At 41.7% G+C, this 17,856-nt stretch overlaps 1 protein-coding gene across 2 annotated transcripts in view; it reads left to right on the top strand.

Annotated features, from left to right (window-relative positions):
* The window catches only part of CNOT1 (CCR4-NOT transcription complex, subunit 1), a 55,732-nt gene that overhangs the window by 20,175 nt on the left and 17,701 nt on the right, over positions 1 to 17,856 (top strand). The window contains exons 16-30 of one of the 2 annotated variants that reach the window (XM_009883246.1): positions 1,920 to 2,070; positions 3,413 to 3,614; positions 4,020 to 4,166; positions 5,274 to 5,398; positions 6,204 to 6,490; positions 7,834 to 7,912; positions 9,159 to 9,389; positions 10,688 to 10,828; positions 11,659 to 11,838; positions 12,923 to 13,039; positions 13,450 to 13,560; positions 14,169 to 14,246; positions 14,617 to 14,794; positions 15,255 to 15,385; positions 15,952 to 16,248. In XM_009883246.1, the coding sequence (XP_009881548.1) occupies positions 1,920 to 2,070; positions 3,413 to 3,614; positions 4,020 to 4,166; positions 5,274 to 5,398; positions 6,204 to 6,490; positions 7,834 to 7,912; positions 9,159 to 9,389; positions 10,688 to 10,828; positions 11,659 to 11,838; positions 12,923 to 13,039; positions 13,450 to 13,560; positions 14,169 to 14,246; positions 14,617 to 14,794; positions 15,255 to 15,385; positions 15,952 to 16,248 (2,455 nt within the window). The remainder of the gene's footprint in view (positions 1 to 1,919; positions 2,071 to 3,412; positions 3,615 to 4,019; positions 4,167 to 5,273; positions 5,399 to 6,203; positions 6,491 to 7,833; positions 7,913 to 9,158; positions 9,390 to 10,687; positions 10,829 to 11,658; positions 11,839 to 12,922; positions 13,040 to 13,449; positions 13,561 to 14,168; positions 14,247 to 14,616; positions 14,795 to 15,254; positions 15,386 to 15,951; positions 16,249 to 17,856) is intronic. The other variant, XM_009883247.1, reaches the window with a different exon arrangement.

Below are 17,856 nucleotides of genomic sequence, written 5' to 3'. Positions count from 1 at the left end.
GTCTAGATGGCAGGTTATAACGTTAGTGGTGTGCTGCAAAATCACGAATGGCCTAACGAGTCACCGCAAATATCAAACTCCAGGGTTGCAAAGCCTGTCTTAGTCTTCATTGTGGGCTGCCATATTATCTGTCTACAACAGACTGAAACTTGCAACCTTTATGCTTAAATACTATAGCATGCTTTAGTAAAAACAAATTCAACTGCTACATAAAAAGAGGAAGGCAAAAGATTGAGGATGGTAACCACGTATGAACACAGCTCTTCAGTCCCCCTTCCCTTTCCCTGGTTGGCTGCAGTGCTGTATGATCTTGGGATGCCTCCTGCACCAGGGAAAGCTGTGCTTCCTGTTAGTTGGTCATACATACATTTAAATTTCTGAGACTGTGGCATTGGGGTGTAGGCAAAACCATATTGTAGATATTGAGCCTACTGTGTGCTGTGCTCAGAGCTCTGTCTTCAGGTCTGGCTGCATTTTCTCAGAGCAGAAATCCCTCTGGGTTTGTTTGTGTTTTGTTTTTTTTGAAGGTAGATTTCTGATTGCTTTTTGATACATGCCCCCCAAGCCCCTTTTAAAGGAATCGACTTGCAAAGCAGTTGATAAAATGTTTGTTGCTGTGTATGAAGACGTGTGCAGCCATGGTATGTCCCCAGATTCCTCTGTATGTTTCGGCCAAGCTTTTACTCACGCTACAGGGTGGATAACTGCCTTTGGAGAACAACTGGAAGCCCCTAACTCGGTTTAGTCTGTAATAGGATACTTGCCAAAGCTGAAGGCTGATCTGCACTTCGTTTTCCTGCCGTAATTGTCAGGATGGTTCCTCTTTCTTTCCCCTCGTTCCAACAGCTGTGCGCTAAAAGCTTGTGAAAATTCAATTAAAGGGAGGAATCTCCAGATAAGGTTAACAAAGCTGTGTTTGGTATAGTTGCACCATTACAGGAAGGAGTCTGCTGCTTTAGTTGTCCTCACTGCAAAGGTAGAAATAAAGTTCAGGAAAGCTGTAAATAATTGGCTGTATTTTCCAAAAGGAAAATGTTAGTGTTGTGGTAGTATGTTTGTGGTTAGGTATGTCAGCAGCAGAGCTGGCTTTCCTTCCAGTTTGGGAACCTGGCAGTCAGACGTGGAATACTTTGGAAAGAGGTACCGACTGCTCTTAATTGTGCAATGACTTCATGCCTAAGTTTGAGTCTTCTGTTGGCTTTTTCCTGTCTCTGTTTTGGTTTAATGTTAGTGCATGAAGCATGTCTTTCAGTTTATAGACAGATGAATTTTAGCGAATCAGGTGGTGGTATTTACCACTCATCCTTTTTAGTCTTGGAGTGTGTAGTTATGTAGTCATCAAGCTTTAGTCATGTTGTAACTCCTCTTTTGGAGAAACACTGTGTGTAACGAGATTCAGAATGGGAATAATCGTGAATGGTGAAGTCTGGGGACAGGAAGGAGCCTCAAGAAGTGGATTTGAACAAGGGGTCATAGCGCCAGTTATTGTGTGTGTCAGTTCATGAGGCTGAGCTGTGTATAGTCAGTGATGTGGACAACAGCAGACAAAGACTGTTGTAGGTAGTCTGCTTTTCCAAGGACTGCTGGAGCCACATGGGTACGTTTCCCGGCTTTCTGTAAGTCATTACTTGCTTGGGTAACTGTAAAACAGTATTTGGATTATTGAAAACAAAGGAATAATCTATTGGAGATAAATTTTTAGAGCTACAGTTTAAAATTTTCTATTTAAATAATGTAGCCGTTTCCCTTGGCACATGCTCTAATGCAAGTTTTGCAAATAACAAAATGTAGCTTTCCCTGGGGTGGTTTTGCAACTTCTATTTGTGAAATGTGGCCTCAGTTTCTGCAGGAAACCCAAATAATTTAGGGGGGCTTAGTTTCACGATCACGTGGCTCTCTATCCTACTTCTCTGTTCTAGGAGCGTTTCTCAGGAGCTGTCGGAGACGATCCTCACCATGGTGGCTAACTGCAGTAACGTCATGAACAAGGCGAGACAGCCACCGCCTGGAGTCATGCCAAAAGGCCGCCCGCCCAGTGCTAGCAGCTTGGATGCCATCTCTCCTGTACAGGTAGACAGATAACGCGGTGCTTTTTTTTTTTTTTTTTTAGAAGGGGGTGTTGATTTAAGCAGGACTAAGAAAGACATCATCTGGCTCCCGTACTTTTATGCCTGCATGTCTAGATAACTTGCTTGTAACTACAGAATAATGCCTGAGGGTTGTAGTTCAGAACTGTCTGTCACTTCACCAATGTCTGTAAGAAGTAACTGAAGTATAGCAGGATGGGAGCACTGAAGAGGGATAGAGATTTCATTTATTTAAAATAACTGAGGATTTCTTTTAAGTGCTAAAATTTACTAAGACTTTTGAGAATTAAGCACTGCCTTTGAACCTGATGTGTCTTGTTTGTAGCTTCACGGGCCAAGCAACAGTGCTAGAGCGTAAGGACTTGTTATAACTGGGGCTCTTCAGCTCTCAACTGAACTGCTCTTTTAAAAACAAGGTACATTTAAGTTACTCCCTGCCACTCATCATCCCTTCCTCCTGTGGGAGCAACACATTACAGACAGGTTTTGCTTCTAGCAATTACATTCAATGGCAGATTTTAAAGTGGTGACAAGTTTTTCAGGTGAAATAGTGGCAATTCAGCGTTTAAGAATGCCTGAAGCATCGGTAGATTACGTAAGCTAAATACAGAGAGCAGTTTCCTTGTAAATTGTTGCTTTATTGAAGTCGCTCATCAGGTGTACCAAATATCTTGGCGACCTGCTGCAAATAACTGATGTGAACGAATAGAGCAGCAGATGTTAGTCTGTAGTCATGCTGTCTTTTGGGTAGATAATGCAGGTTTCTGCTGTTCCTAGTCAGGAACTCTTCACTTATTGCTTTGTCGGCTGGTATTGTGCATTCTCTCCTACTCATCACCCAGGTCTTAATGCTTTTTATTGAAGACTGCATTCAGGTATTTAGCTGTGAAAAGTGGGCATAATGGGATCCTTCAGACACTCAAAAAATACTCTGTAAGCTTGATATGAAATAGCCTTATAAAGTCTTGGGGTGAGGTCTGAGGTCACAAACTGCAGAGCATAAACTACTCTAGTATAAAAATCTACGTGCTGCTGCTTATAAGCATTTCCTGTTGTGTTACACTTAACTAGAGACTGTGGAACAATCAGCCTTTCTGTAAAGCCTCTGATAGAGTAGGATTTTATGAGATTGTAGAAAAAGTGAAATCTCATTCTGTAAACTAGTATTTCGGGGTTATCTGGATGACGTCAGAATTTAAAGTAACAATGCAGAAAAGCTCTTGTCAGGAACTTGTTTTGATACGTAGCTGTCTTTATACAAAACCTGCCAAAAGTCAGCTTGATTGCAATTTATGGATGTCTGTGTATAATCTTCCTCTCTTCAGATCGACTCGCTTGCAGGAATGGCATCTCTTAGTTTAGGTGGCTCAGCTGCTCCTCATACCCAGAGCATGCAAGGCTTCCCTCCAAACCTGGGCTCTGCGTTCAGTACTCCTCAGTCACCAGCAAAAGCGTTCCCCCCTCTTTCCACCCAAAATCAAACAACAGGTTTCAGTGGCATCGGCGGACTCTCTTCGCAGCTTCCAGGTACTGCTATCCGGGTGGGGTGGTTTGTATTTTTGACATATCAGAGCGAAGGCACGGTTACTGCCATGGTTGGAAATACTGGACAAACCGCTGTGTGTCACGTGGGAGGGAATTACGGCATCCTTGCTCCTAGGTCACTGCTGAAACAGCGCTTCAGAATCTTGCAGCTGCAATAGGTGAAAAGTTTAAGAGTCAAGAGGGTGGGTGAGTGGTTTGACAGATTTTAGGTTGGGACAGAGACGAAGAATTGCTTGGGATAAAACTGTTGATGTTAGACAGTTAGGAGGTTATGTAGCTTGGAATGACAAGTGCTGGGATTGATAAATCCGTACTGGGAAGGGTGCAACTGAGATGACCAGTTGTTTGCTTTTCAGTAGGTGGTCTTACTATGGGTTTGCTTTTCAGTAGGTGGTCTTACTACGGGTAGCCTGACTGGCATAGGAACCGGAGCCCTGGGCCTTCCTGCGGTGAACAATGACCCATTCGTGCAAAGGAAGCTGAGCACATCTGGACTGAACCAGCCTACATTCCAGCAGAGTAAGATGAAACCTTGTAAGTGGTAGTGTTGTCTGTGGCTGTGAAGTGTGACTGTGGTCTGCAGTTAATCTGCGTTTCCTTCAGGGGAGGCTTGGATCTCTAGGTGGTAAATGTTAGAAATACGGCTCTAGTATGATGCCATTACTCTTAAAAAGGTCCTTCTAAACTTCTACACTAAAAGCTTGCCAAGTATCCCGGGGGGATTAAAAAAAAAAAGCTGCTAGCATAAAAATACAATGTTATGGATTTGCATGAGCAGTATGTTTGTGTCCTTTTTTTTTTGTTCCATGTTTTGAACAAAAGTGTTGTCCTGCTCTTTACAGAGTCATGTGCATCTGGTAAGAGGGTGCTTTTTGCTTTCTTTGTAACCAGGTTAAGCAAGCTACCTGGGTGAGGTCCCGTTGCAGCAGAGAACTTGAGGGGTGAAGCAGTAAATTAGACTGCAACACTGGATACAAATAAGACTAACAAAAGTTGGTGGGAAGGTGGTTTATGGAAGAAATTATTATTTTTCCTAACACTGAGCCGTTATCCTTAACTCGTTTACACCTCTGAAGTGCGCTCACAATGAAATGTTTAAGCAGTCAAACGTTGCCTTTAGGAAGCCTAGCTAAACCTTCCACATTGCCGTTATTGCGTGTGTCTCCTTTGATAGCTCCTCCATAACAGCAAGGTTACGGATCTCTACAGGTTTACAGAGGAGGCAGCTGTTGTGACCGTTGGTGTGTATTTTTGGGCTTGAGCATTCAGTATAAACTTGCTTGAAGCCCAGTGGCTGGCCTGAAAGTCTGTGTGAAAGTTTGTCTGCATGTTAGTGTTGTGTAGCATGCTTTAGTCTGTTTTGCATTCGTTTAGTTGAGGTTAGCTTGGGATGCAGTGGGTTCTCGGACTACAACACTGTGAAGTTAACTCTATCTTAGGATTCAGTTCTTTTGCGTAAATATAACATATTGAAAACATTTTTTAAATAACAGTTGCTGTCTACTGAAAAGGTCAAGTATCCCGCTTTTTAGGAGAGCTAGCAGGTTCTGTCTGGTTTGGTGGAAGAGTTGAAAAGGAATAGATGAAATCCTGACTGCCTGAAGTTGTTCTGAGCGTGATACCTGTTCCCTTTTTTAACAGCTGACTTATCTCAGGTGTGGCCCGAGGCTAATCAGCACTTTAGCAAAGAAATAGATGATGAGGCAAACAGCTACTTCCAGCGCATTTACAACCATCCGCCGCATCCGACCATGTCTGTAGATGAGGTGAGTTCCCTTCTGTAGCGGTAATTATTCCTTTGTGTATTAGTTCTAGTGGAAGATAACAAAAGGCTCGTGGTAGATGCTTGCAGCATTTCCTATTTGCTTGGTTGAAATGGTATATTTCTAAGACAGCATGCTTTCACTGTAAACTTAGTTGATCGTTACGTTCAGCTTTGACTTCTGTGGACTGAAGACTTCAGATGTCTAATTAACACTCCTAAAATGATGCTAAGTGGGAAGAGTTTAATGTGGAGTGGAAGCTGGCACGTTCGAAATAAGTGTGCCTTTAAACAGTCTGTGTAAATTATATTAATCTTGAATATATTTGTTTTTAAAGTATCTAAAAATGACTACAACTTTGAAATATATCAAGGTGTCTTAAGCTCTACCTTCTGAGCTTTGATAATTATTTTGGTTAGTCTCTATGAGAGTAATTATCACTGATATACTTGCTCTTTGAAGTACTTCAGATTTCCTTTAATGTATTTGTGTAGTTATAAATTATGGAAGACACTGAGCATTAATTTTCATTTTTCTAATTTGAAGCAACGGAGTAGGCGGTCACAAAGTTTTATGTGAAGACAGTTACTTAAAAGCAAGGGGAGAAACCTAAAGTCAGAAGAGGAAGCTCATTGTAGTGATGTGGTGTCTGTTCGCTAAAATGAGGTTTTATTGAAGCAGTTATTTTGCAGTTTAGCTTGTGGTAGTGCAATTTACCTTAGCAGGTGCAAACGCTCTTGAAACCTGAAGATGCAGAATGGCTGAAATAAAGCAATTGTGTTGGTAACACCCTCCCATTTCTTTGCAGGTCTTGGAAATGCTGCAGAGGTTTAAGGACTCCAACATTAAACGGGAACGAGAAGTGTTTAACTGTATGCTGAGGAACTTGTTTGAGGAATACCGTTTCTTTCCCCAGTACCCAGATAAAGAGCTGCACATAACAGCCTGCCTCTTTGGTGGGATAATAGAGAAAGGACTGGTTACTTATATGGCATTGGGCCTTGCCCTGCGCTATGTTCTTGAAGCCTTACGAAAGCCTTTTGCATCCAAAATGTACTATTTTGGTATTGCTGCACTAGATAGATTTAAAAATAGGTGAGTGTGGGGTTTGGTAATACTTATAATGCTACATGTAATGTCTTGCTAACATTGAACCTGCTCTAATTGTGCAGCACAAGATTGCTTATATGTGTTAGAAACTTACACATCTCAACTTTCAGGATTACTTTAAAGACTGGCTGAGCTGAAACAAAATGTGTTAGTTAAAGGGTGACTTTTTTTTTTTTAAAAAAAAATCAATGTTCGGTGTGGTACCTGCATAATTGTGGGACAAACAGATGCTGAAACAACTTAGGGGTAAACTTTATAAAAATAATTCAATGAAGTGTTGAGTATAAAAATAATTCAGTGAATAATTCAGTCAGCGTGCTAGGAATGGGGTGAATGTAATCATGCTTTACAGGTGCATTCTAACGGAGTGCTATTGGCACCATTTGTTACTGGAGGACTGGCTAGGAACTAAGCTCTAGGACTTCGGTTTGACATGGAAGTCTCAAGTATGGCAAAAAGTATCTCAAAAAAAAAAAGCTTTCTCAAAGCTTTTAATGGATTGCAGATAGAGGAAGCTCTCAAAGCAGGCTGCCATAGTAGGCAGGATTGTACACCTGTGGGAAAAAACTTTATTCTGGAAGAAGATACTTGAACTTGACAGGTATTAGAAAGATTCCTGGAATTATTTAATGACTAGAAATGTGTGGACTCATAAGCAAGGACCACATTATCTTCTGTCCTTACTCTCCTTTTATAGTTCATCTGCCCTGCAGTATTTCATCTGCAATAAACGCTGTTTCCTGCAGTGTTCATGGATGGATATTGTGTTATGGAGTTAGCTGAAGAGAATGAAGACACTTACAGCTGACGTACTTGAGACTTAGGCACCATCTTACTCCTCTTAACCATTTTAAGTGGGACTTAAAGATTTTACTCTCAGTGGGAAGTAACGGGGTCTACCGTTCATAAGTAGAACTGTAATTAGTGTGCATAGGTGAAGCTTCTGTCTTAGGTGTTAGGGGCGCTCTGGTTTGCTGTTTAAAATGCACTGAGCCAGACTAGAAATTACTTATCTAATACTCTTATTGCAAACACTGAATATAAATGCAATTGTGTGCACAGTCAGAAGTCCAAAGATGTAGGATAAGATGCCTTGGTGTGAATAAACCTTGTGTTTTGCTGATAAATGAATTAATTTCAAATAGTTTTTGCAACAAAAAGTGCTTTGTAGAAACTGCTTTGTTTATAGCACAGCTGCTGTAAGCAGTCCAGAAATAATTCTGTGATGCAGTACAGGAATGACATCCCAGTGTTATATTTATATTTCTCTGTAATGCTGTTTTTGATCTGCGCTTCTGTTTCTGACTAATGCGTATTTTGTCTGACAGATTGAAGGACTATCCCCAGTATTGTCAGCACTTGGCTTCTATTAGTCACTTTATACAGTTCCCTCATCATTTACAGGAGGTGAGTGTGTTCATATTAGCACACTAGCTTTCTATGATTTTAAATTCTTTTGAGCAAATTCCTGTTTTCCTTTGGACAAACAGTCTGAGCTGTGACAATTTTAGATAGTGTACATCCACAGAATCAAATGTCTTGCCTTAAAGCTTTTGCCATGGGATGGGATGGACAGGTCACAGTGGTTATCTGGTACCTCTTCTCTTCCTGTAAATCTGTTTGGGTTGCTTATCTTGAAATAACTGCCTGAATATAACTGCATGATCAAACAGTGCACGTGGGCCATGCCTAAAGGGTTTAAAAGCCTTCAGTGGATTCACATTCCAGTCCCTTAAGGGTTTGGAGATTTCTTCGAAAATAGACTGCATTCGACTGGGTTTATACAGTTTCAGACTCGGATAATCCAGATCGAGGTGAGAAAAATGTCCATCCTGAAGCTCTGATCAGAGTAATGGAAATACCTTGTAGTCAAAGATGTAAAAGCAGTTTTGATCACATGGTGCCTCTGAGGTGCTTTCGCTGGTAGAAGTACAGAAAAGCTAATCCCTGTGCTAGAGCTTGAGAGCATAATCCTAAATAAGGAAAAATGTTCAGCTCTAACGTTAAGGTAGAGGTGCCATCTACCCAAAGCTGCCAAGTCCAGTAGCAGTCTCAAGTTCAGTAACAGGTTTCAGACCGTATCTCTTAAATGACAGCGTGTTGTCTGGTGGTACACATTTCTGGGTAAATGTATTACAGTGGGGAAGAAACATATTTTCTACTTTAGAGGATGTAAAAGTCTTAAAATCGGCCATTTCAGACTGGTGGTTTTGCTTATTAACTGTGAACTTCAGGCTTTACTGTTCCTGTGTGGTGGTAGGAGTCCTTGGGGAAGACTTCTTAGCTGTCTTGTAGCCAGTTTCTTGACACACACATTTCTCTTTGGCTCCTCCTCTTTTGCACTACTATCCCAGGCCTGCAGGGGTGGGGGTTTTTGGCTAGTGCTCTGTGAAATTTTACAGATGTCGAGTCTCTTGATGCTTGGCATCAACCTGGTGAGGTCAGAGGTAGAGCTTGAGGCTCCTCTCCAGTAAGAAAGGAAGTAAATAGTGATAAGATGTGCTTTATAAGGGTATATAATTGTAGTTTGCAGATTCCCTTACTGGCATTAGTGTCATTGTTGGCAAACCTTTATACTGCTCACGCTAAAACTCGGCCCGTAGCTCTGTTGCTGCGTGTGAACTTCTGTATGTGCTTATTCCCCCTGTTTTAGTACATAGAATACGGACAGCAATCCCGAGACCCTCCTGTGAAGATGCAGGGTTCAATCACCACCCCTGGAAGTATTGCACTTGCCCAGGCTCAGGCCCAGGCCCAAGTTCCAGCAAAAGCTCCTCTTGCTGGCCAAGTCAGCACTATAGTAACCACCTCAACCACCACCACTGTTGCAAAAACCATTACAATCACCCGACCAACTGGAGTCAGCTTCAAGAAAGACGTGCCGGTAAGCATTCTGTCACTCCAGTGCCCTCACTGGAGAAGCAAAGGAGTGAAGCTGCTGGTCTGGATTGAGTACATAGAGCCAAAATCTGATTTAATTTCTGTACTACAGGTTCTCAAACTGTGATCTGTATATTATAGCTAACGCATATAATCTTTTAAAGTATGACCAGCAGTTTTGGAGAGAGAAGGCATTTTTGCTCATGAAGCTATAGAATTGCTATGGTGCCAAGTAGAAGTGTGTTTACCTTAGCTTTAATTATCAAGACAATTACAAAACCATTGTTTCTGTTAATGACTTGCAGTAAGACTCTTGAAATAGTTGGCAGCTGCTACTCTGCTTGGGGCTCGAGAACGCTTACTGCACACTAAATCACATTTGACCTGGCAGTTCTCACTGCATTAGGTTTTTCAAATCTGTAGTCAAAGTTATTAAATCTCGTCCGAGTTATTAGAGGGTTGGCAGATTGATAGTATTGGCTGTTCCACAGAAGGTGTTGGGGCACGCTTGGTCCCGTGTGTACGGTGAGGATGTGTAGAGCTGTTACTGTGTGATACCTGATGCACTGTCAAGTCAAGCCTGTCTTGCTTCCTGGTACTGTCTCTGTATAGTTGTCTTAAAAGAAGCGCCTCAAATTAAAGGAGGTGAAAGTCAAAGGAAGCTGGAAGTTGGGAGCAGTTCACAGTATAGCTATAGGTGTCTTTCACACCTGATTAAGTCATGTAGATGGCTGGTATTTTGAGGTGTTTATATTGCCCAATTTTAAACTCGGAGTCACGATTGATACTTAAAACTGTATCTCCTTCCCCCTTAATTGCAGCGTACCAGATGCTAAAGCCCTTGGCTTTAGACCTGCAGCTGTAGGGACATGGGTCACATTCTATTGCCTTCCAGTTGGCAATACTTCCACAAGAGAAGTTCTGGGATTTCTCCTGCCCAAGTTGGCACTGAAGTGCTCCTGGAGACTCACTACGGCACGAAGTACTGCCCTCTATTGTACTGTGATTTTTCTCCAGGCTGACAGCGTACACAGCCTGTTACCCTAATGGGTGCCATTGCAGTGGCACCTATTATATACACAAATGCAAATCCTGAAAGTTTTTTGTTACAGCACCATTCTTCTGCTGGGTATTGATCATTGTGGGGTAAAAAAATGACTTGGCTTCATTAGAGGGCTGCTGAAAATGAATCTGAGACAGTAGATGTCACCTGAAAAAGCTCAATTCCTTTTCGCTTGACAGAACAGAGCAAAAGTGTCTTTTGATGTTGCCTCTAGTCTTAACTTACGGTTCTCCCTCCAGCCTTCCATTAATACTACCAACATTGATACGCTGTTAGTAGCAACAGATCAAACTGAGAGAATTGTGGAACCTCCAGAGAATGTCCAGGAAAAAATTGCTTTCATCTTCAATAATCTGTCCCAGTCAAACATGACACAGAAGGCAAGTATGGAAGAACACTAGTAAAATTCGTTTTCTGTATATTCCTGGAAATTAATTCTAAACTTGGGGGGTGGTGATGTTTCTAGAAAAATTCCAACTTGTAAAAATTTGGGGGAACACACTAAAGAAATAGTAGTTTCCAGCACTTTCTGCTTGAACCTCTTTGTTCTTAATCTTGCTTTCTCTTACTAGTTCCTTTTGTTTCCGTATCGCCGGATCCTTTATGCTAAAGTATGTCTGTAATGCTTTGTTTTCGGGAAAGCGCTTCTAGTAGGTGCCTTGAGTAATTGCTTGATAGTACTTTCTGATGTTTTTTAATTTGAAAGGACTGAAAAATACTAATGCAGGTTTCTGAGTAACATCAATACCAGTTCGAACAAACCTTTGCATCATAAATGGGCTGGGTTCTGTGGCATATTGCAAGGTTAAGCTGATGGACGCTTGTATTTCAAGCTGAAATTCCAGGATTTTTTTCTGAACTAGCAGAAATCTCCAGTATTGCTGCCACCTGTGCTAGCTGTCTTGCAGACAGATGGATTTAATGTAAGGTGCTGACATTTATTTTGCAGTTATCTGTTAAAAAGCTGAGAAGTGGGGTAGAACGAAGCTATTATGGCCTTCCTGGTATTATGATTAAGTCTTTGCTGCTTGGCCAGTTCCTTGGGTAATGAGACACTGATTTCAAAGCTAATTTTTTTAAAAAAGCAAAGAACCTTAGTGTTAAAAGTAATTGACTGAGTGTGACTGTGTTGGTCAGAGCTGACCCCAGAAGTTTGTGGTCACCTTCTCACGTCTTCTGTGGTGTGCTTTTTCCTCTGCTATGGAGACAGGTTGAAGAATTGAAGGAAACAGTGAAAGAAGAGTTCATGCCTTGGGTATCACAGTATCTTGTGATGAAGAGAGTCAGTATTGAGCCTAATTTTCACAGCCTATATTCAAACTTCCTTGACACACTTAAGAATCCAGAGTTTAATAAAATGGTTCTGAATGAAACCTACAGAAATATCAAGGTGAGTAGTGCAAGTTTTCTAATACTTAGGTAGATTTAAACATTTGAAAATGTGCTGTTCTCAGGCTGTTTGCTTACTGTGTTGGTGGTCTTCAAATACGGAATATCGTTCAAAAATCTACTTGTTAGCTTACAACTGAATTAGCAGGTTACCTCTGTGAATAGTAGGATTCTTCTGTTTTCAGTCAGGAATGTACAGGAAGACTTAATTCAAATTGAATAATGAGAAAGCCAATCTGCATTGGAATGCCATTATGTAGGTGGAGTCTAAATTTGTGTGAGGCTTGCAAATTGTAACCTAGGGGAAAATTGCTTATAGTGTAGTTCTTTTGTGCGGGGAAAGTCTAAAGATAAGAAAACCACACTCTTTGCTGTTTTGGTCAAAGAAGAATAAAGAGGAAGGGGAGGGTTTAGAAAGTGGGGGTGTGACAACCAAAATTTACTAGAGGGCTAAGATAATGTAAAGGGGAGGAGGAGGAAGAAGCAGTAGCCCAGAAGAGATGACCAGATGAGGCAAGTTTGTCAAGCACTATTTTTAAACCTGTTGGTGGAATTTCCTGACTGCCATGGGTTACGCTGTAGTGCAAAAGAATCTCCTGGCCCTTTGGAGCATAGCTGACCTTGCTCAGTTCGGCTGATGCTTCTCTGAAGCTAAGGAACAGAACTAATGGCGGGATACTTGTGACATGAATCAAGTCGTGAAATGAGAATTAAACAGTTGCCCAAGAAGTGCAAAATGTAGCCTTCAGCTCTGTGATGAGGCATTAAGAGGAAGCATTGCCTTCACAAGTTACACTTTACTAAGAGAGTAGTCGTAACAGTCTTGACAGAGTAAATGGTGAGGTCTGGGAAAGTGTAATCCTCTTTTTTTTGTTCCTCTTGAAGGAATTTTGAAATCATTCCAGGGCAGATTTACGGGATACTGCCTTGAAGTGAAGGCTGCTCTTGAGTAGCTCTGTAATGTAACTGATGCTTAGAACTTGATGTTCTAAAACTTTACATCTTAAGTCAGATCAACTGTTGAATTTGGTTTTGAGTCAGATTATCTTCCAGTTGTTGCTCAAGATGCCTTTTTTTTTCATTAGGTGCTACTGACATCAGATAAAGCTGCAGCCAACTTCTCAGACCGTTCCTTGTTAAAGAACCTTGGTCACTGGCTGGGAATGATTACGCTGGCTAAAAATAAGCCCATCTTGCACACGGTGAGCTTCTGTCTTTACAGATTTGTTTGGTGTGAACTGGTATGCTGTTACTCAGTAGCACAGGCTATTTGGGAAATTGTATCACTTTACTGTGCCTCTTTTTTTGTCTGCTAAGTAAAAAGTAGAATTCCAAAGTTGATCATTTAAGACTTTGAAATATTTTTTGTATCAGAAAAATTAGTAGTTAAATTCTTGACAAAATAAATTAATTAATCCCATGTGAAAATGTATAGCTGTAAAGTCTTTGTTCAAAAGTAACTGCTGCTCGGCAGTTTATAAAATTCAAGGACTGTCTTGACTCACCTTCCCAATATGTTTTATAAGGAAATAGCGTAAGCGGAATTTTTGCGGTGCGCTTGTCTGTTTTCTCCACCCTCTTCCCCTGTTCAGTTGTTGACGGTGTCTTTCAGGATTTGGATGTGAAATCGCTACTACTGGTAGCATATGTCAAGGGACATCAGGAATTGCTTTATGTAGTGCCATTTGTTGCCAAAGTCTTAGAATCCAGTGTCAGGAGCGTGGTAAGTGACTTTTTGCTGACAGAGTTATTGCTCAAATGGCAAAGTAAGATTTTTTTAGAAAGTAATCAGCTTTTTTCCCTCCAAAGTGAAAACTGATAGAATTTCACAGAGTGAAAGAAAAGGGATGTTAATGTTTAAAGTGAAGGAGTTCCATTTTGAGGGAAAGTACACGGCCATTGCATTTTTGCAGTCTAAATAGATGGTGTTAGCTGAACTGTGCTGTGGTATCCCTGAACAGAACTCTGTTGAGAAACGGGAAGGATGCCATTGAAGAGGTTCTGCCATTTATTTATTCTTTGATGTTGTGTGTTTGTTTTTTTTTTTTATTCCCCCTGCCCCTCTTTGACCCTGATCAGCTGTTGCCAGTTCTGTTTGACATAGAACTGACCTCTCGGAAGGGCCAAGTCATTGTTTCCAGTTTAATGTTTAACTAGCACCCTAATCCAATTCCGGTTAAACAGAATACTAAATTCAGCCCTAACTGCAGCTGTACAAACTTCCAGGGCTGTATGCACACATAGCTGTTCATGTTTCAAAAACTTTCAGTCATAAGTTGTCCAAATGATTCAAGAAGTTGGTGTAATACCGCTCTTTTCTTTCTCTTGTAGGTCTTCAGGCCTCCAAACCCGTGGACGATGGCCATTATGAATGTTTTAGCTGAGCTACATCAAGAACATGATCTAAAAGTAAACTTCTGTTTTTCTTTTCTATACCTACTGAGTGTGAGGTTTTCTTGACATACCAGTCAAGAAGGATGTTGTGGAGGACCAAATTTCGCTTCTCGCTGCTTGAGTGTGGGGAGAATTGGGCATTGCTTAATTTGGTAGAACTTTGAGACTCTCGAGAGTCTCAAACTCTTGAGAACTTTGAGACTTTGGTAGAGTTTGAGACTCTTCTGCTGTGAGGTCAGCATGAAAGATGTTTGTCTAATCCTCAGTCACTATTAAAGTCTCTACAATGCGTGGGGTTAGAATGGGAAACCTGGGAGCCGAGTGCCCCAGTAAACATTTCGGGTATTTTCCGTGTGACATAACCTAAACTAGAATTGTTGTGCAGTTGAATCTGAAGTTTGAGATCGAGGTGCTCTGCAAGAATCTTGCACTAGACATCAATGAGCTGAAACCTGGAAGTCTCCTGAAAGATAAGGATCGTCTGAAAAATCTGGACGAGCAGCTGTCTGCTCCAAAGAAGGATGTGAAGCAACCAGAAGAACTACCACCCATCACAACAACTAGTAAGTACATTTCAAATAGCCAGAACCAACTATGCAAGTTTTAATAAGACGGGTTATGCTGTTGCAAAGAATGTGAAGCTACATACCGTGCTGTAACATTGCTGAATGCTTTGGGAGCACAGAGTTTGGAGATGAGAAGGGAACGGAAGCCATCCCAGGGACATCTGCATGTCTTGTATGTAGCTGCTCCTTAGAAGGGAGTGAGGCAGGATGACCTATTAACAATACATCGGGGCTAAACTGGGTCGTAACAAATAGCACTGTTAAAGTATGCTGAAGCCAGTTTTGTATTAATCATTGGGAAAATGGAGAATAAAAACTGCTTGATAATGTTTAGGAGGCTTCACGATCAAACTTTTGTTTCTTGGTCACTTGCTGGTTTAAATGAGAATTATATTCTTCCATTATAAGCACTTGCTTTTCAGTCATGGTTCAATACAAACATCCTTGTATTCTACAGCTGCTTCTACAACTCCAGCTACCAGCACCACTTGTACAGCCACGGTTCCTCCACAGCCCCAGTACAGTTATCACGACATCAACGTCTATTCTTTAGGAGGGTTGGCTCCACATATTACCTTAAATCCAACGGTAAGTTTTAGAGCTGAATTGGTTTGTTAAAGGAATTCTTGCCACCAGGGTTGCCATAGATCTCAGCTGCTTGGAGCAGCATTTTGTAAGTTGAAGCTTTTGGAGAATCACTTCTTAAAGGTAATGGGGAGGGTGAGCGCTAATGAGTAGTCAAATGGGGAACCTTAGGGGTGGTTAGTTGTTAGCTAACAAAATTTCTCATGGTCAAGTGATCTGTTACTAATGTAAATTTCACAGCATCCAATTTATTTCTGGCAATAAGTGTCAGTTGGGGTAGTTGCTATCAGGACTTAAGCTTAAAAAAAAGCTTTGGTGTTCCTTAAGAGCAACTTAGCTCTTGTTACCCTTTGCATTATGCTCAGTTGCAACTTTGGAAGAAAAATGGTCATATGTCACAGTTTCAGAATCATCGAACTTTGTAGTAGCTGCATGTGGAACACAGGAGTGCTGCACTGTAGACAAGCTGTGACAGTAAACTTAAAATTTGTTCAGAAAATGTGAATGTCTAGGGTAGATGAGATTCCAGTTTACTTTATTCTCACTTAACTTTCCAAATCCTCCTCCAGATTCCGCTGTTTCAAGCCCACCCGCAGCTGAAGCAGTGTGTGCGGCAGGCGATCGAGCGAGCAGTGCAAGAGCTTGTCCATCCGGTGGTTGATCGGTCCATTAAGATTGCCATGACTACTTGTGAGCAGATAGTCAGGAAGGACTTTGCACTGGATTCAGAGGAGTCACGAATGCGTGTGGCTGCGCACCATATGATGCGAAACCTGACTGCTGGGATGGCCATGATTACCTGCAGGGAACCTTTGCTGATGAGCATAGCTACCAACTTGAAAAATAGTTTTGCTACTGCACTGAGGGTAAGAGTCGCATCATCTGAAGCTTATTTCCAGCTTGCAGGACTGTAGATATACAGCGTTAGCAAATCGCTTCTCCACACTGTAGGCTTGTTGATTAATTACATAGCGTAACTAGTGTGGATGTGAATTTAGTGGACGAGGGTCTCAGGACTCTCGTGGAATTATATAGTGAAAAAACTGTGCTGAAATTAGAGCTCATGACAAACAGTCTTAAGCCTGTAAGGTGGATGTTGCTGTATTGCAGACAAAATTCATTACTACCCTTTTATTTTGCCCCAGTGTTCTCCCCAGTTTGATTGCATGGCAGAAGCCTTGAAGTGCTTATCTTTCTGTGGGTTTTGGGGTAGGAAACCTGGAGTGGGGACTTCCTGGCGATGTCTTTAATTGCCTCAGGAAGCGTGTATGTTTTGGGCAGACTTTATCTACTCGTGCTGTTAGCAGATGGGTAGCTAAGATTTTTCTGCACAGCTTGTTAATTCATTGGGTTTTTTAGAGGGTATTTTCAGGTCTCTTTGCGAACAAAATTTCAGCTGCAGCGCCAGCTTCCCCTTGCCTAAATGGAACACAGTTTGAACTGCAGGCGAGAAAAGCAGCTGCTACCCAGAAAACTTGCTGTACTTGCCATCAGTGTCAGCAACAGACACAAGAGCATAAGGATCTTGGAAAGATCAAGACGTTTCTATCCTTTCGGGGATTAAAACAATTACAAAGGACTGTCTACCTCTTGCTTAAGGGCCTATCACTATTTCCCATCTGTCAGACTGACAGTGCAAAGGCCCTTTTGCAATGGGGTTGCTCCCTTGCCTGGTAACTGGCTCAGGAGGGCAGGATTTAATGGTCTGAAAGGAGCACAAAATGCTAGTAAGAATTGCATCTGCAGGTATGGGGTGGATAGTCCATGGTGTAACTCGCAGGACTCAAAACACTGATGACAACAGAACTTCAAGTCACTTGATTGCTGAGATGAAGAGCAGGAGAAGCACACAAATGAATCTTACTCATCCATCTTAAATACAAGAATGGGAGTAGACAGTTTTAATATTGCTTTGTTAATGTGTGAGCTGAGCCAGTGACCGCTGTTAGCAGCTGTGCTGACAGTTTTGTTGTCAAGCTGGTGACCGTAAGAGAAAGCACTGTTGGTAAGAGGGGCACAAGTATTTCTCCGGTCTTGCTGTGTTTCATCAGATGTGACTACGGTTCAGATAGGGAGATAGTTGGAGAAATGCTGATTATCTTTTGGGTGGTACAAGAAGGTAGAGATGTGATGCTTAAGTTTTGGAGGCAGGGTGAGCACAGACCAGCATTAGAGCTGTACATATCTACCAGGTACGATGTGCTGCTGAAGAACGTGCGTAAGCAAAAGTAATTCAAGTTTTGTGGAAGACTAAGTGCTGTGTATTGCGGTGTTTGCAAAATGTTACATTTTCATAGAATCATAGAATGGTTTAGGTTGGAAAGGACCTTGAAGATCATTGAGTTCCAGCCTCCCTGCCATGAGCAGGGACACCTCCAGACGAGGTTGCCCAAGGCCACGTCCAGCCTGGCCTTGAACACCTCCAGGGATGGGGCCTCAACAACCTCTCTGGGCAACCTGTTCCAGTGCCTTAC

This window comes from Charadrius vociferus, unplaced genomic scaffold (assembly GCF_000708025.1).
Source record: "Charadrius vociferus isolate BGI_N301 unplaced genomic scaffold, ASM70802v2 scaffold964, whole genome shotgun sequence".
NCBI lineage: Eukaryota > Metazoa > Chordata > Aves > Charadriiformes > Charadriidae > Charadrius > Charadrius vociferus.
This window is presented reverse-complemented; position numbering and strand designations above follow the sequence as displayed.